The 16405-nt window shown below is 44.5% G+C and overlaps 2 protein-coding genes across 4 annotated transcripts in view; one reads left to right on the top strand and one right to left on the bottom strand.

Moving 5' to 3' along the window:
- Window positions 1-16405, top strand: part of LOC125447744 (meiosis initiator protein-like) — a 182120-nt gene that overhangs the window by 29707 nt on the left and 136008 nt on the right. The gene's annotated exons all lie outside the window — the stretch shown is intronic.
- eml2 (EMAP like 2) overlaps window positions 1-16405 on the bottom strand; it is a 123447-nt gene that overhangs the window by 77184 nt on the left and 29858 nt on the right. For all 3 annotated transcript variants that reach the window (XR_009443036.1, XM_048522412.2, XM_048522413.2), the window contains exons 2-3: window positions 16149-16331; window positions 1931-2060 (exon numbers count right to left, since the gene is read on the bottom strand). Coding sequence is in view for 2 of the 3 variants with exons in the window: in XM_048522412.2 (XP_048378369.1) it covers window positions 1931-2060; window positions 16149-16331 (313 nt within the window). In the remaining variant the exon portion in view is untranslated. The remainder of the gene's footprint in view (window positions 1-1930; window positions 2061-16148; window positions 16332-16405) is intronic.

The raw sequence follows: 16405 nt of genomic DNA, 5'->3' as shown, positions 1-16405 counted from the left end.
TAACCTTTATTTTAAGCATTTTCACCTCATTCCCCCCTCACCCCCCCCCCCCCCGCCCCCCGTTTCTACAATACATAAACCATCACTTTTCCAGCCCCTACAGTTCCAAAGAATGTGGTTCCGTGTTGAATTCAGAATGTTAACTCTGCTTCCTCTCCCCATTGATGCTGCGAAATCTGCCGAGTTTCCCCAGCACTTTCTGTCATACCTCCTAATGAAGCAGTAATTTTTGTTCTTGTAACTTGAATCAATGCACTATTTTACTTGTCTCCAACTTGGGTCACAAACATGATGCGCTCAAACATTGTGCATTGAATATAGAGAGTGTTACATTTACCTTCCTAATCCACAAGCTGTTTTACTCAGGAACAAATATGCTCATCTCCTGTGCCTTCATCAGGCTTTAATTAAAGCCTCGATCTTAATCCTGCAATTTTTTTTGAAGTTTAAAAATTGGGTTTTGCTTTCCGATCATTTTAAGTTACGCACGATCAAGTATTGACATTAAAATATTTGTTGATAGTAAAGGAAAGCTGGTCATTTTTGATATGCCACTTAGCATCATTGCTGGTCTGGAATTTCACATGGAGTGGGGAATGTTATTAGTCATCCATTGACTGAAGCAAGGGGTTAGTCTGTCGGCCACAACTGCATTTCATTGTCCAATACAAATCTCAGACTGCTTTATCCACTTAGTGCAATTAGTAGGGGAGAAAAACAGCTCTTAAAGATATAATCATCTGCTCTCAATTCTATAATGAAAAATAGTGTGCAAAGATGAGAGAGAGAAAGCAGGAGATTGGCATTTGGAACAATGCTCATTTGAAGAGACAGTATAGCTGTGATGGAACAAATGGCCTCCTTCCAGGCCATAACACTATGATCTTGTGGTTTCATCAGCATGCTCTGCTTCATTGATAAAGGGATCAATTGCAAGATTGTCAAGGGAGTGTGTCATCATTGTGATGAGGTCACTCAGGTGCCCCTCATAGAATCAGTTCCCTGATTGGACTAGATTAACAGCCCCAATCAGGGAGCCCTGACTGACAGATATAAACACAGATTGTTCGAGGTTCTGTGTGCTCTGACAGCTGGATCAGTGTTAAGGATACTCTATGCGCAAATAAAGGATGAGCTGATGATGGATACCAGCACCAGCCTCTATGGAGTTATTTCAGAGTGGTGGTGTGCGTGTGCGTGTGGTTTATAATTAACAAAACATTGTTAGTGGTTTCCAAGTTAAAAGACTTGACATTTTTGGTAGTAGTGTTATATCTTTCTAAAGAAGATCTTTAAAAAACTGTGCAAATTCAGGTGGTTGTGTTATTGCATAACTGCATCAAGTCCAAAGATATGCAAATTAGGGTAGATTGGCCATAGTAAATTGCCTGTAGTGTTCAGGGATGTGCAAGCTAGGTGGGTTAGCCATGGGAAATGCAGGGTTACAGGGCTAGGGTGGGGGAAACTGGGTCTAGATGGGAAAGTCAATATGGACCCAATAGGCTGGCTTCTTCTGTACTTGTAAGGATTCTATGATTAAGTTAGTGATAATAATGAAAATGTCTCTGAAAAATCAGTAGCCTAAAATGTGAATTTCATGAGGAGATAGGAGATAAAGTTACTTTGACATTGATGCTTCAGTCTAATATCTCCAGTGGCCACCAGACATCAGAGTCCAGAAGTGATAATGGGTATTTTCAAATCACTCATTACAACTTCACCCCTTCCCACAGGAGACATCTGTGGACAATGTCTCCTTATTTCAAAATCAATGTATAATTGATTTTAGAAGCAGTTCAGAGAAGATTCACTTGTAAGGATGGGTCTTTATTGACTGGTGTTTGGATGACCAGGAGACAATGGATAGTTTTACTCACTGGGTCACAGAGACTGAAATAACCTTTGTGCCAAACTTAACTGCTCTCCCTACCTTCTTGTGGAGGAGGTCTCCTTCCTGGGTGAGGATGGTGACTGAGGTATAGCATTGCTTCTTTTCGGAGGTGTTGCAGTCCCATTGGTGAGGGTGGGCCTTGAGGGCAATGCTTGTGTGAAGAGACGGGCTATGGAACAGGGGAAAGAAACAGCAGATTGTAAATCAATGACCAGCATTTTCCCCAGGAATGTTTAAACCAATGCCACCCTCTGACCTAAACAGCATCTTCTACGTACTATTTAACGGTGCTGTTTGCACAGTGGCAGCTCCTCTGCTGGAATCAACTAAAAACAAAGTTCTGGAGATCACAGCATTCTCTGAGAAAGCAAGCTAACGTTTTGAGCATATAGATGTGAAATGTTAACTTGATCTCTCTGTGGATGCTACTTGAACTGCTGTGATCCCAGCATTGTGTGTGGTTTTTGGTTCAAAGGGCAAGCTGGTGATGTGCAAGACCAAGGGCATACACAAGAGGACATCTCAGAACAAATGGAGAGAGGGAGGGATTTTTAAAAATATATTCATGGGATGTAGATTTCTTGACCATGCCTTTGAGAAATTGGGAGTGAGCTGCCTTCCTGAAGCACTACAATGCATTTGCTGTAGGTAGGCTCAAAAACACAGTTAGGGAGGGATTTCCAGGATTTTGACACAATGGTATCTAAGAAGCAAGGTTTTACTGCAGATGTGCAGGTCATAGGTAAAGTCACATGTGGAGTGTTGTGTATAATTTTAGTTTCAGGCAGAAATTTCTGGAAAAGCTCAGCAGGTCTGGCAGCATCTGACTCTTCCTCAGAACTGAGGGCTAGGAAAATGTTGCATCAGAGATCATGGGAACTGCAGATGCTGGAGAATCCAAGATAATAAAGTGTGGAGCTGGATGAACACAGCAGGCCAAGCAGCATCTCAGGAGCACAAAAGCTGACGTTTCGTGCCTAGACTCTTCAGAGAGCTATTATCAGCTAGGAAAATGTTTTTTTAAAATGCAGGGGAGGGGGGATAAAGAGTAAATGATAGATGGAGATACAGCCCAAAGACAGAAGAACAGGTCAGACAAAGGAGTGGATAATCTCCCTAGAAAGGTGAATAGCTATTAATGGGAACTGTTAATGGCTAACAGTGGGTGTGTAATAACAGACTATGATAACAAGGGGCCTAGTGTGTGTGGGGGTGGAAAGGGACATGGTGGAGCCAAAACCGTAAAGTTGTTGAACTTGAGTCTAGAAGATTACAGGATTCCAAAACAAAGCGGTGTTGTTCTTCCAGTTTGCATTGAGCTTCACTGGGCACGGCAGCAAGCCTGAGTTGGAGATTTTGGCCAGGGAGCAGGGTGGTGTGTTGAAGTGGAAGCTCAGGGTCTTGCAGACAGAATGTAGGCGTTCTGTGAAGCAGTCACCCAGTCTGTTTCATTTTCCCCCAATGTAAAGGAGATCACATTGTAAGCAGCAAATGCAGTAGATTGGATTGTGAGAAATGCAGGTAAAGTACTGCATCAACTGGAAAGGTAACTTTGTGTCCTTGGTTACGGAGGAGGGAGGAAGTAAACAGGCAGATGGTACACATTCTGCAGTTGCAGGGGGTAATTTTAGTCTGCCTGAAGAAATATACAAGCAGCACGGGGGGCTTATCTTCTGAAGAATGATTATGGTTTGAACCTAGATCCACTGGAGTTCAGATGAGAAAGAGGTCATCTCAACGAAGCAGATGAGATCTTGAAGGGATTTTAACACGGGTCCGGGGAGATGGTTCCTCTTGTGGGGGAGTCTAAAACTAGGGCACGCTATTAAGAATAAGCGGTCTCCTTTTTAACATGGAGGTGAGGAGAGTGTGATTTCTGTGAGGGCTGTTTGAGTGTGGAGCTCTCTTTCCATGTGGTAGTGGAAAAGCTGGGTATTTAAACTTACTAAAGGCTGAATGAGAGATTTTTCTATGGACAAGGGTCACAGGGGTTGAGACAGGAGAGTGGAGCCGAGATCACAGCCAGACCAGCTACCATCTTATTGAGTGATGGAGTGGGTGGGAAGGGCTGAATGGCTTCTTCCAGCTCTTAGGTCCTATATTCCCTCACTAGACTGGCTCAGGCACATGCAGCATGAGGCATCAAAAGCACAAGCAACATCACCTCATTAGCACCGTGTGTACAACTGTCAGATCTGTCTGATTAATATTGATGGAAACATTTTCTCAAGAGAATGGAATCACTGATAAGAAAGACATGATTTTGAAGCTTTCTGTCCTGCACTCAACGAGACAAACATAAAAAACGCCAAATATCAGACTATTGCATCGACTTGTTTATATAATTTACCACAAGTTTGCTTATTTACAGACAATAAGAATGTTTCAAATAAACACGTGCTCTTGGATTTCTAATACTTATAATACGAAAATGTTTACACTTTATTTCTGACAAGACACCATAACTTATGATACCTAATAAGAAAAAGTAAATACACATCAATTTATTACATTCAGTAGCACATATGCAGCAAATGCTAAGTTCCCATCAGTTTTGTTGAAGTGGCAAGTGAAAGTGTGCAGGATAGGACTGGTGGAAGGTACACAGACTAAAAGGTTTAAGAACCACTGTTGTAAAGGCAATGGAGAGAAAGAATTTGGAGAGGGTATGTGCGGGCATAACATTCACAGCTTTATGTGGCACCATGCCAATGGATTAAGCATCGCAAGATACTTTGCAGAAGAGTTAAGGAACATATGAACCATGTGATGGGGCATCAAACAAAACAGGCAAAGGGTCTATTGGGTGGTATTCAAAGATTTTGTTCCAGGAGAGGGAGAGACAAATGAGCAGAACTTAAGAAGCAAAAGGAACAGAGTGTGCAGCTGGAGACAGGCGCCTGTTGTGAAGAAAGATGGATAATGAGAGACTGTGGAAGATTTCAAAACAGACAAGAGGATCCTGAATTCAATCCAATGGCAAAACCAGTGAGGCAAGTATTGCAACATCTGGAAGAATTCCACTTTGGACATCTTGGGATGGTAAGATTTACTAAACAAATTTCATTATATTGTGGTACAGAACATTCTGTATTATTAAAGATGTATTTGAAGCTTTGAAGGAAGAAAACAGATTGCTCTGCGCTTGTAGCTTTGGGTACAAGAAGTTTTTGGAAAAGAGAATAAGTGACAGGTAGACACAGCCATAAATGATTAAGCTACAACTTTAGTTCGGCTAGAGTAGCAATTGAAGGTAGACGGACTTATTAATTACAGCAATAAATGATGTGACAACAAAAGCAGGTTAGAGTCTGGGAATCCTGCAGCGAGTAACTCACCTCCTGACTCCCTAAAACCTGTCCCACCATCTACAAGGCACAAGTCAGAGGTGCAATGGAATACTCCCCACTTGCCTGGAATGGGTGCAGCCTGACACCATCTAAAACAAATCAACCCGCTTGATTGGGACCATATCTACAAACCTTCACTCCCTCTACCACCATTCACTCAGTAGCAGCAGTGTGTACTATTTACAAGATGCACTACAGAAATTCACCAAAGATCCTCAGACAGCACCTTCCAAGGCTGTGAACTCTAACATCTAGAAGGACAAGGGCAGTCAACACATGGGAACACCACCCCCTAGCTAGTTCCCCTCCAAGCCATTTACCATCCTAACTAAAATATATTGTCATTCCTTCAGTGTCACTGGTTCAAAAATCCTGGAACTCCCTCCCTATTGGTATGGTATGGAGTGTCCTTAAACCACACAGACAGCAGCAGTTCAAGAAGGCAGCTCACCACCACCATCTTCAAGGACAGTTGGAGATAGGAAAAAATTGATGGCCTAATTAGTGACAGCCAAATCCCATGAATAGTTAAAACAAACTGAAAGGCACTGCTTAATAAAATCCATTCTGTAAAGGGATTTGGAATACTTGTATCAGGAATGTTTGTTTGAGATAAAGAGCTGGGGTAAAGAACTAAAACACAGTCACATGAATAGAGTTACAGAATCACTGGTTATAGCACAGATGGAGGCCAATCAGCCCATGATGCTCATTCGTGCTCTCTGAGAATAATTCACCTGGTCCCACTTACCCCACAACCTTGCAACATTTCTTTTCTTCAAACAATAGTCAATGTCCTCTCGAATGTCTGGATTGAGCCATCCTCTACTGGATTCTCAACCAGCACATTGTGGATCCTAACTACCCGTTGTAATAAAAAATTTCCCCTCATGTTTTCACTGGTTCCTTCCTCAAACATTTGAGATTTGTGTCCTTTGGTCTTGACCCTCACTATCCCACAGACAAATATACGAATTACAAGAATAGGGCATTTGGCCCCTTGAACCTGCTCTGCTGTTTGCGGAGGTCACAGTTGATTGGAATTTAGCTTCAACTCCACTTTCTGGTCTTCGCCTGATCACTCTCACCAACTTTTACAGATGCACCATAGAAAGCATTCTATCCAGATACATCATGGCTTGGTATGGCAACTGCACTGCCCAGGACTGTAAGAAGTTACGGAAAGTTGTGAACACTGCCCAGTCCATCATTCAAACCAGCCTTCAATCCACTGATTTCTCATTGCTTCAGAAAGGCAGTCAACATTAAAGACCTCTCCCTGGATATAATCTCTTCCAACCTCTTCTGTCAGGCAGATACAAAAGCTTAAACACATGTACCAACAGGTTCAAGAACAGCTTCTCCCCTGCTGTTATTGGGGTTTTGAATGGACCTCAGATTTCAAATCTAATGTTGATCTTGCTTTTTGTACACCTCCTTTGCAGCCATAACTTTGTATTCCTCGCTCTGTTCCATCGCCCTATGATCTTCGTGTGGTATAAGCAGCCTGTACTGCATGCAAAACAAAACGCTTCACTGTACCTAGGTACAGGTGACAATAATAAATCAAATCAAACTTTTAATGTCCTTGTTAGACAAGAACTTACTGACCTCTGCCTTGCAGTAATTACACACGTGCAATATCTCATGCATGCCCAAAATATTCCGTTGTGAGTAAGGATGTTATCAGAGCAAGGAAGGAGCAGGTAGAAAATGATTGAATGTTGACAAGCTAACAGAGGGATTGACAGGCAGCTCAATGTTACAAAGACTAGTTCACAAAAACATCACAAGCTCCAGCCTTCTCAACCCTCCACAGTCTTCGACTTGTGTTTTATCCTCATGAGGCTTCACTCCTGTTAGACTTTTTTCAAGTTGGATTTAGATCTGGCAAGGTCCCTTCCATCAGAATTCCCCATTTAAAAAGAAAGATTCAATGACGTCAAGTATTTACAGAGAGATTTTTACAGCACTGTTGTAAACAGTAACGTGATTGCAAAGCTTGGAGCAGCAACCTCTGACACTTCCTTGGTGCACTAAAAGTAGTAAGTGAGCTAATAGGGTAGGAAGCAGGGAACCATGTTTGATCCCCAGACGCTGTGATCTCAGTTGGGCAGAAATGCAATGTTTCAGCGTCTTCCACTAAGTTTAGATGTTTTAGTCCAAGCTTTCATCTTTTCACAAGACGTGGGCTTTGCGGGCATTTTTTGCTGATCGCTAATTGATCTTAAGAGCAGTGAAGGGTCAACCACATCAGGTGTGGATCTGGAGTCATGTGTAGGAGGAAATGTTTAGACTCTCTTTAAAACACAACTCTTTGGCCTGGCTCTGCCAATGATCTTTCTTTGGCTTATTCTTCATTTATTTTGGATTGGGCCTCAGTGATGTGCCATGAAGGTACTGCACAAACGCAGCTTGCTGTTGTAGGTCTTTGCCTAGACTGAACCATAGGATCTCAGCAAGAGGACTCTAATTCAAGTCAGGGAGTAAATAAAAGGTTGGTGAAAACTCCTAATTGATATCCATTGTTGGATAAAGAAAGTCTTGCATTTGTGTACTGCCTTTAGCTGTCCTATTGCAATCAATAGGCAACGAAGCTGCTTCTTCTTGAGTGGTCCCTCAGGACCAAACAAACATTACTTCAGTATTTCCATCCTTCCCTCCTCCTCTTACCAAGAGAAAAAGCCACTGAACTCCACAAGCAAGGGAAAGGGAGTGGTCTTGCCCTGCTGCAGGACACTACAATGGGGAGACTTCATTGGTGAGGAGTGGGTAAGGTAGGTAAGTCCTCAAACTTATGGCACTCTTTTTGGCTTCTAATCTATAAGGGTAGTACATTGACCAGGAAAGAGAAGCCACAGGTAACTGGATTTGATTTAACCTGATATAAAGTACTCTTCAAGGTACAATTTAAAGCGGTAAACCATGGCAGGAGAGCTCAGTCTTGGTTTGTTCCTCGTTTCATTTGGCAGGCCATGGACAGTTTCAGCACCGACCCCACTCCCCAAACCCCTGGTCAGAATGTGTGCAGGAAGTGTCTCCAGTTACAGTTCCTGAAAGCTCGAGTTTCAGAGCTGGAGCGGCAGCTGGGGACACAGTGGAGCATCAGTGAGGCAGACAGCATCATGGATAGCATGTAGAGAGGTGGTCACACCGCAGACTCAGACTCTGTAGGCAGGAAGGGAACGGGCGACCACCAGACAGAGCAAGAAAGGTAGGCAGGTAGTGCGGAAATCTCCTATGGCCATTCCCCTGCAAACCAGATGTACTGTTCTGGATATTGTTGAGGGGAATGACCTCTCAGGGGAAAGCACCAGCAGCCAAACTTGTTGCACCAGGATTGGTTCTGCTGCAGAGGGGAGGGGTAAAAAATATGCCCAAGCAATAGTGATAGGGAACTCAATTGTAAGGGGAATAGACAGGCGTTTCTGTGGCTGCAAACAAGACTCCAGGATGGTATGTTGCCTCCCTTGTGCTAGAGTCAAGGATGTCTCAGATCGGGTACAAGACATTCTGAAGGGGGAGGGTGAACAGCCAGTGGTCGTAGTACACATAGGTACAAGTGACATAGGTTTTAAAAGAAAGGATGAGATCCTGAAGGTAGAATACAGGAAGTTGCAAAGCAAGTGAAGAAATTGGACCTCAAGGTAGCGATCTCAGGATTACTACCGATGCCACGTGCTAGTCACAGGAGAAATGACAGGATATATCAGATGAATACATGGCTGAAAAAATGGTGTTGGGGGATGGGTTGCAGATTCTTGGGGCATTGGGGCTGATTCTGGGGGAGGTGGGTTCTGTACAAATTAGATGCATTACACCTGGGCAGGACTGCGATGTATGTCCCAGACAGTGTTTGCTACAGCAGTTGGGGAAGGCTTAAACTAATATGCCAGGGGGTTGGGAACCTATGTAAAGCACCAGAGAAGGTGGCAGCAAGGATAAAAACCAAAGAGAGTTAGGAAAGGGAAGAAGGAAAGTGATTGACTATTGTCCTTGGTTTCTCAGCCTAACAAGACTATTGAGAAAGAGAGAGGAGGCAAACACTGTTAAAAAGGACAAGATTAAAGGCTTTGTGTCTTAATGCGTGACGCATTTTCAATAACGTGGATAAACTAATGGCCCAGATAGATGTAAACGGATATAATATAATTGGGATTATGGAGATATGACTGCAGGGTGACCAGGGATTGGAACTAAATGTCCCAGGGTATACAGTATTTAAGAAGGACAGGCAAAAAGGAAAGGGTGGAGGAGTGGCATTGCCAGGTAAAGAGGAAATTAACACAATAGCGAGAAAGGATATTAGCTCTGACAATGTGGAGTCTGAACTGGCAGAGGTCAGAAATACAAAGGGACGGAAAAAACATTAGTAGGTGTCATATATAGACCCCAAACTGCTGTGGTGATGTCGAGAAGGACATTAAACAGAAAATTAGAGGTGTATGTGATAAGGGAATATCAATGATCATGGGTGATCGTAATGTGCATATAGTTTGGGCAAATCAAATTAGCCACACTGCCATAGAGGAGGGATTCCTGAAGTATATCAGGGATAGTTTTCTTGACCAATATGTGGAGGAAACAACTGAAGAGCAGGCCATGTTAGACTGGGTGTTGTGTAATAAGAAGGAAATCATTGCCAATCTAGCTGTGCAAGACCCCTTGGGGATAAGCGACCATAACATAGATAGAACATAGAACATAGAAAAGTACAGCACAGTACAGGCCCTTTGGCCCACGATGTTGTGCCGTGGAATAATCCTAATCCAAAAATAAAACAACCTAACCTACATTCCCCTCAATTCACTGCTGTCCATGTGCATGTCCAGCAGTCACTTAAATGTCACTAATGACTCTGCTTCCACGACTACCACTGGTAAACTATTCCATGCGCTCACAACTCACTGGGTGAAGAACCTCCCTCGGATGTCTCCTCTGTACCTTCCTCCTAACAGCTTAAAACTATGACCCCTCGTGGCAGTCAATCCTGCCCTGGGGAAAAGTCTCTGGCTATCGACTCTATCCATGCCTCTCATTACCTTGTACACCTCGATCAGTTCACCTCTCTTCCTCCTTCTCTTCAGAGAGAAAAGTCTGAGCTCAGTCAATCTCTCCTCATAAGACAAACCCTCCAGTCCAGGCAGCATCCTGGTAAACCTCCTTTGCACCCTCTCCAAAGTCTCCACATCTTTCCTATAATAGGGCGATGAGAGCTGGACACAATATTCCAAGTGTGGTCTCACCAGGGTTTTGTAGAGCTGCAGCATAACCTCGCGGCTCTTAAACTTGATCCCCTTGTTAATGAAAGCCAAAACACCATATGCTTTCTTAACAAGCTTATCCACCTGGGTGGCAAATTTGAGGGAGCTATGCACTTGAACACCAAGATCTCGCTGTTCCTCCACACTGCCAAGAATCCTGCCTTTAATCCTATATTCAGCATTTAAGTTCGACCTTCCAAAATGCATCACTTTGCATTTATCCAGGTTAAACTCCATCTGCCATTCCTCAGCCCAGCTCTGCATTCTGTCAATGTCTTGCTGAAGCCTGCAATAGCCATCGATACTATCAACGGCACCTCCAACCTGTGTGTCATCAGCAAACATACTAAGCCACCCCTCAAGCTCCTCATTCAAGTCATTTATAAAAACTACAAAGAGCAGAGGCCCAAGAACAGAGCCCTGCGGGACACCACTCAGCACTGACCTCCAGGCAGAATACTTACCATCTACAACCACTCTCTGCCTCCTGTCAGCCAACCAATTCTAAATCCAGACAGCCAAATCTTTTGATAGATTTTTTTTGAATCAAGATGGAGAGTGAGGTTGTTGATTTGGAGACTAGGGTGCTGAACTTTAATAAAGGAAACAACAAGGATATGAGGTGTGAGTTAGCCTTGGTAGATTGGGGAGAGTTATTAATGAGATGACAGTGGACAGCAATGACCAATTATTCAAGGAAAGCATGGGGGAACTGCAAAAAAACTGTTTATTCCTGTGTGGCAAAAGCAAAATGGGTAAGAGGACTGATCTATGGTTTACAAAAGGAACTAGGAGATAGTATTCAATCCAAGGAAAAAGCATACAGATTGGCCAAGAACAATAAATCTCAGAATTGGGAACAGTTCAGAATTCAGCAAAGGACCAAGGGATTAAGAAGGGGAAAGAGAGTATGAAAGAAAGCTTGCAGGAAACAAAGACTGATGCTAACAGTTTCTATAGATATGTGAAGAGAAAGAGATTTTTAAAGACAAATGCAAGTCCCCTACAGACAGAAATGGGGAATGTATAATAGGGGATAAAGAAATGGCTGAAGAACTGAAATCATATTTTGGTTCTGTCTTCACAAAAGACGACAAATCTGATACCAGAATTGTTAGAGAATGCAAGATTTAGTGAGAGGGAAGAACTGACGGAGATCAATATTAGTAAAGAAGTGGTGCTGGGAAAACTGTTGGGATTGAAGGCCCATAAATCCGCAGGGTCTTATAATCTACACCACAGAGTACTTAAGCAAGTAGCTCAAGAAATAGTGGATGCATTGGTGGTCATCCTCCAGGATTCTATAAACTCTGGATCGGTCCCTCCAGACTGCAGGGTTGCTAATGTCACTCCAATATTCAAAAGGCAGGTAGAGAGAAAACAGGGAATTATAGACTGTTGAGCCTCACATTGGTAGTAGGGAACCCACTATCAAGGATTTTCTAGCAGAGCGTTTAGAAAGCAGTGGTAGAGTCAGCATGGATTTATAAAGGGTAAATCACACTTAATAGATCTGTTGGAATTCTCTGAAGATGTAACCAGTAGAGCTGACACGGGGGAGCTAGTCGATGTAGCATATTTGGACTTTCAGAATTATGTAGGACTTTGTCAAACACAGAGATTAATGTGCAAGATTAAAGTGCGTGGGATTGGGGGAAGTGCATTGAGATGGTTAGGAAACTAGTTAGCAGAGAGGAAACTAAGAGTAGGAATTAATGGGTCCTTTTCAAATTGGCAGGCAGTAACCAGTGGGTTGCCACAGGGATCAGTGCTGGGACCCCAGCTATTCACAATATATGTTAATGATTCAAATGAGGGAACAAAATGTAACATTTCCAAGTTTGCAGATGATACCAAGTTGAGTGGGAGGGTGAACTGTGACGAGGATGCAGAGATTCTTTAGCATGATCTGGACAGTTGGGTGAATGGGCAAATCAATGGCAAGTGTAGTGTGATTTGGATAAATGTGAAGTTATTCACTTCAGAAGCAAAAACAAGGTGGCAGATTACTACCTGATGGCTGTAGATTGGGACAGGGGAGTGTGCAGCAAGTTCTGGGTATCCTTGTGTACCAGTTGCTGAAGGTAAGCATGGAGGTGTAGCAGGCAGTAAAGACCATTTAGGACAGAGATGAGAAGACATTTCTTCACCCAAACAGGGGAGATCCTATGGAATTTATTATCACAGGAAGCAGTTGATGCTAAAACATCGAATGTATTCTAGACATAGCACTCAGGGAAAATGGAATCAAAGCTTATAGGAAGAAAGTAGGATTGGGCTATTGAATTGGACGATCAGCCATGATCATGAAGAATGGCAGAGCTGGCTCAAAGGATCGAATGGCTTCCTCCTGCTCCTGTCTATGTTTTCATGACTGAGGATAAGTTCCTTTCACTTGTGTTGTGGGTCCTGAAGTGATTACAGCAATCCAATTCTGGATGTACACTGCCTGCCACAGTTGAAGCAGGTGGTGTCTGAGGTGGATGATGGATGGGAAGATCCGGATTTTACGCACTCCTTCTGCTGTTTGTATTTGGCCTCTACCTGGGCCCCAGTGGAAATGCCTGATGGGGTTGGCAGCTTTGCTGATTCTTCCGCTTCATTTCGTCTGGTCTTGGGCTCAGGATTGCCACGGGTTGGTGAGGATGTTGCACTTCCCTGGAGGTGGCATCGGGTACACCCCTGAAGTACTTCCTCTGCTCTCCTGCTATGCATTTGCATGATAAAGCTCAGAGTACTGAGTTTAATTTAGGAGCCTAGGAACAGCCGTGCATGTATGAGGCCAAAACATTAAATGCTTTCAAGGAGCAGTTAGATCTAGCTCTTGGTGTTGAAAGGATCAAAGGGTATGGGGAGAAAGCAGGAAGAGGGAACCGAGTTGTATGATCAGCTATGATGAATGGAGGACCAGGTCTGAAGGGCTCAATGGCCTACTTTCTGCTCCTATTCTCTATGTTTCTATGCTGACGATGTACCCCACCCGACACAACTGATTGAGGCACAGTGTAGAGTCTACGTTAGGTACTTTGGCCTGAGAAAAGACTCTGATATTGCAGGGGGCCAAGCAGCATCTCAGGAGCACAAAAGCTGACATTTCGGGCCTAGACCCTTCATCAGAGAGGGGGATGGGGTAAGGGAACTGGAATAAATAGGGAGAGAGGGGGAGGCGGACCGAAGATGGAGAGAAAAGAAGATAGGTGGAGAGGAAAGTATAGGTGGGTAGGTAGGGAGGGGATAGGTCAGTCCAGGGAAGATGGACAGGTCAAAAAGGTGGGATGAGGTGGTAGGTAGGAAATGGAGGTGCGGCTTGAGGTGGGAGGAAGGGATGGGTGAGAGGAAGAACAGGTTAGGGAAGCAGAGACAGGCTGGGCTGGTTTTGGGATGCAGTGGGGGGAGGGGACGAATTGGGCTGGTTTTGTGATGCACAATGTGGTATATTGTATCCATTGCACCCGGTGTGACTTCCTCTACATTGGGAAAACCAAGCGGAGGCTTGGGGACCGCTTTGCAGAACACCTCCACTCGGTTCGCAACAAACAACTGCACCTCCCAGTCGCGAACCATTTTAACTCCCCCTCCCATTCCTCAGACGACATGTCCATCCTGGGCCTCCTGCAGTGCCACAATGATGCCACCCGAAGGTTGCAGGAACAGCAACTCCTATTCCGCTTGGGAACCCTGCAGCCCAATGGTATCAATGTGGACTTCACCAGCTTCAAAATCTCCCCTTCCCCCACCGCATCCCAAAACCAGCCCAGTTCTTCCCCTCCCCCCACTGCACCACACAACCAGCCCAGCCTGTCTCTGCCTCCCTAACCTGTTCTTCCTCTCACCCATCCCTCCTCCCACCTCAAGCCGCACCTCCATTTCCTACCTACCACCTCATCCCGCCTCCTCGACCTGTCCATCTTCCTCGGACAGGGGACCTATCCCCTCCCTACCTACCCACCTATACTCTCCACTCTACCTATCTTCTTTTCTCTCCATTTCAGTCCGCCTCCCCCTCTCTCCCTATTTATTCCAGTTCCCTCTCCCCATCCCCCTCTCTGATGAAGGGTCTGGGCCCGAAACATCAGCTTTTGTGCTCCTGAGATGCTGCTTGGCCTGCTGTGTTCATCCAGCTCCACACTTTGTTATCTTGGGAACTGCAGATGCTGGAGAATCCATTATTTCTGATATTGCAGTGCCTGTTCTTAGGAATTACAGCTCATTGTCCAAGGCTCTGGCAATACAGAAAGGCTGGTAACACTACAGCCCTGTGGACCAGGAGCCTAGCGTCCCAAATGAGGTCTTTTGCCATCTGACCCTTTCCCTCAAGATAGCCCAGGGAAAACCTGGGACGCTGGAGGCAATTTTGAGTTTCATCATCTGTCCTCAATGAGTGATGCTAATTAACCACTTTTAAAGGGAGTTGTAGTGTAGGTACAGAGCAAAATCCCACAAAGACTAATGCATCATTGACCAGATCATCTCAGGGGACGGTAGGGTAGCTCAGTGGTTGGCACTGCTGACTCAGCATTCAATTCCACCCCTGGGCGACTGTCTGTGTGGAGTTTGCATTTTCTCCTTGGGTCTGTGTGGGTTTCCTCCGATTGTTCTGGTTTCCTCCCACAGTCCAAAGATGTGCAGGATGGGTTACAGGGGTGGGTCTGGGTGGAATGCTTTCAGGTTTTGGTGGAGACCTGATGGGCTGAATGGCCTGCTTCTACAATGTAAAGATTCTATGATTTTGTTTTCTAAGGATATTGATTGAGAGTTGAATTCCCCATGAGATAACAGGAAATGCCACGCTACATTGGCACAATTTGAATGAGAATCAATTTCCATTGGAGTTGCAAACTTCACCTACCCTGTGCATGAAGAAATGTTTTCAAATTTTACTCATGAAAGCCGGGCTCTAGGCTTTACACTTTACCGAGTTCAAGAGTTCCCAGTCAGCAGAAGAAGTTTTTCCTCTATCGACCCCATCAGCTCCCTTCAATATCTTGAAACCCTTGATCAAATCCCCCCTTTAACCTTCCAAACATCATGACAATGTTTGTGAAATCTCTTCTCATAGCTGGACACCGCGTGTTAAATTATCTGTGAAATTCTTGAAACAGAAACAGGTGAGATTATCTTGTTGACAGACACTCTCTGCTGGTGGCCTCAAGTGGACAAAGTGAACAATGCAATATTCAAAACAATACAGTATCATTCTGGTAAATCTACAGAACACCACCCCATGCAATTTCCTCTCACTCACCATCCCGGCTTGGAAATATATCACCATTCCTTCAGTGTTGCTGGGTCAAAATGCTGCAATTCCATCCCTACGGGCATTGTGGGTCAACTCACAGCAGGTAGGCTGCAGTGGTTCAAGAAGGCAACTCACCCCCACCTTCTCAAGGGGCAACTAGGGACGGACAATAAATGCAGCGCAAATCAGCCAGCGATGAATATAAAAAAAACACAACACTGCTGCATTCTATCCAGAGGCAAAATATCCTTTGTTGGGTGTAGTAACCGGAATTACTCAGGCATGATCAAGTCAGTCTGTCTAGGCTGGCATGTGACAGGTAGGAGCCGGCTGTTCTCCTCTCTCGCTCAGGCTGAGCCAACACTTAAGGAGTGAGTGGGACGGCAACAGTGCCATTGACATACCTCTGCTGGGTGCTCTTTTGTTCAGCAAGGTGTGCTGCTCCTCTGCGTGGGCTAACCGTCGGACCACATCGGCAAGCGCTGCTTTCAGAACCTGAATCTCGTCATCCTGCAGCTGCATCCGCTGCTCAAGGTACGAGATGCGGTCGTCCACATCCATGCTACTCGTGGCCGAAACACTGTCATCTGCGGAGAGAAGAGGTCAAAGCAGAAAGACATTACCCCTCACATTCGCAGTTTAAAGCCTCACTAGGGGCGGG

The sequence above is a fragment of the Stegostoma tigrinum genome, chromosome 39 (assembly GCF_030684315.1).
Source record: "Stegostoma tigrinum isolate sSteTig4 chromosome 39, sSteTig4.hap1, whole genome shotgun sequence".
Lineage (NCBI taxonomy): Eukaryota > Metazoa > Chordata > Chondrichthyes > Orectolobiformes > Stegostomatidae > Stegostoma > Stegostoma tigrinum.
The sequence above is the reverse complement of the archived record's forward strand: the minus strand, read 5'-3'. Positions and strand labels throughout refer to the sequence as shown.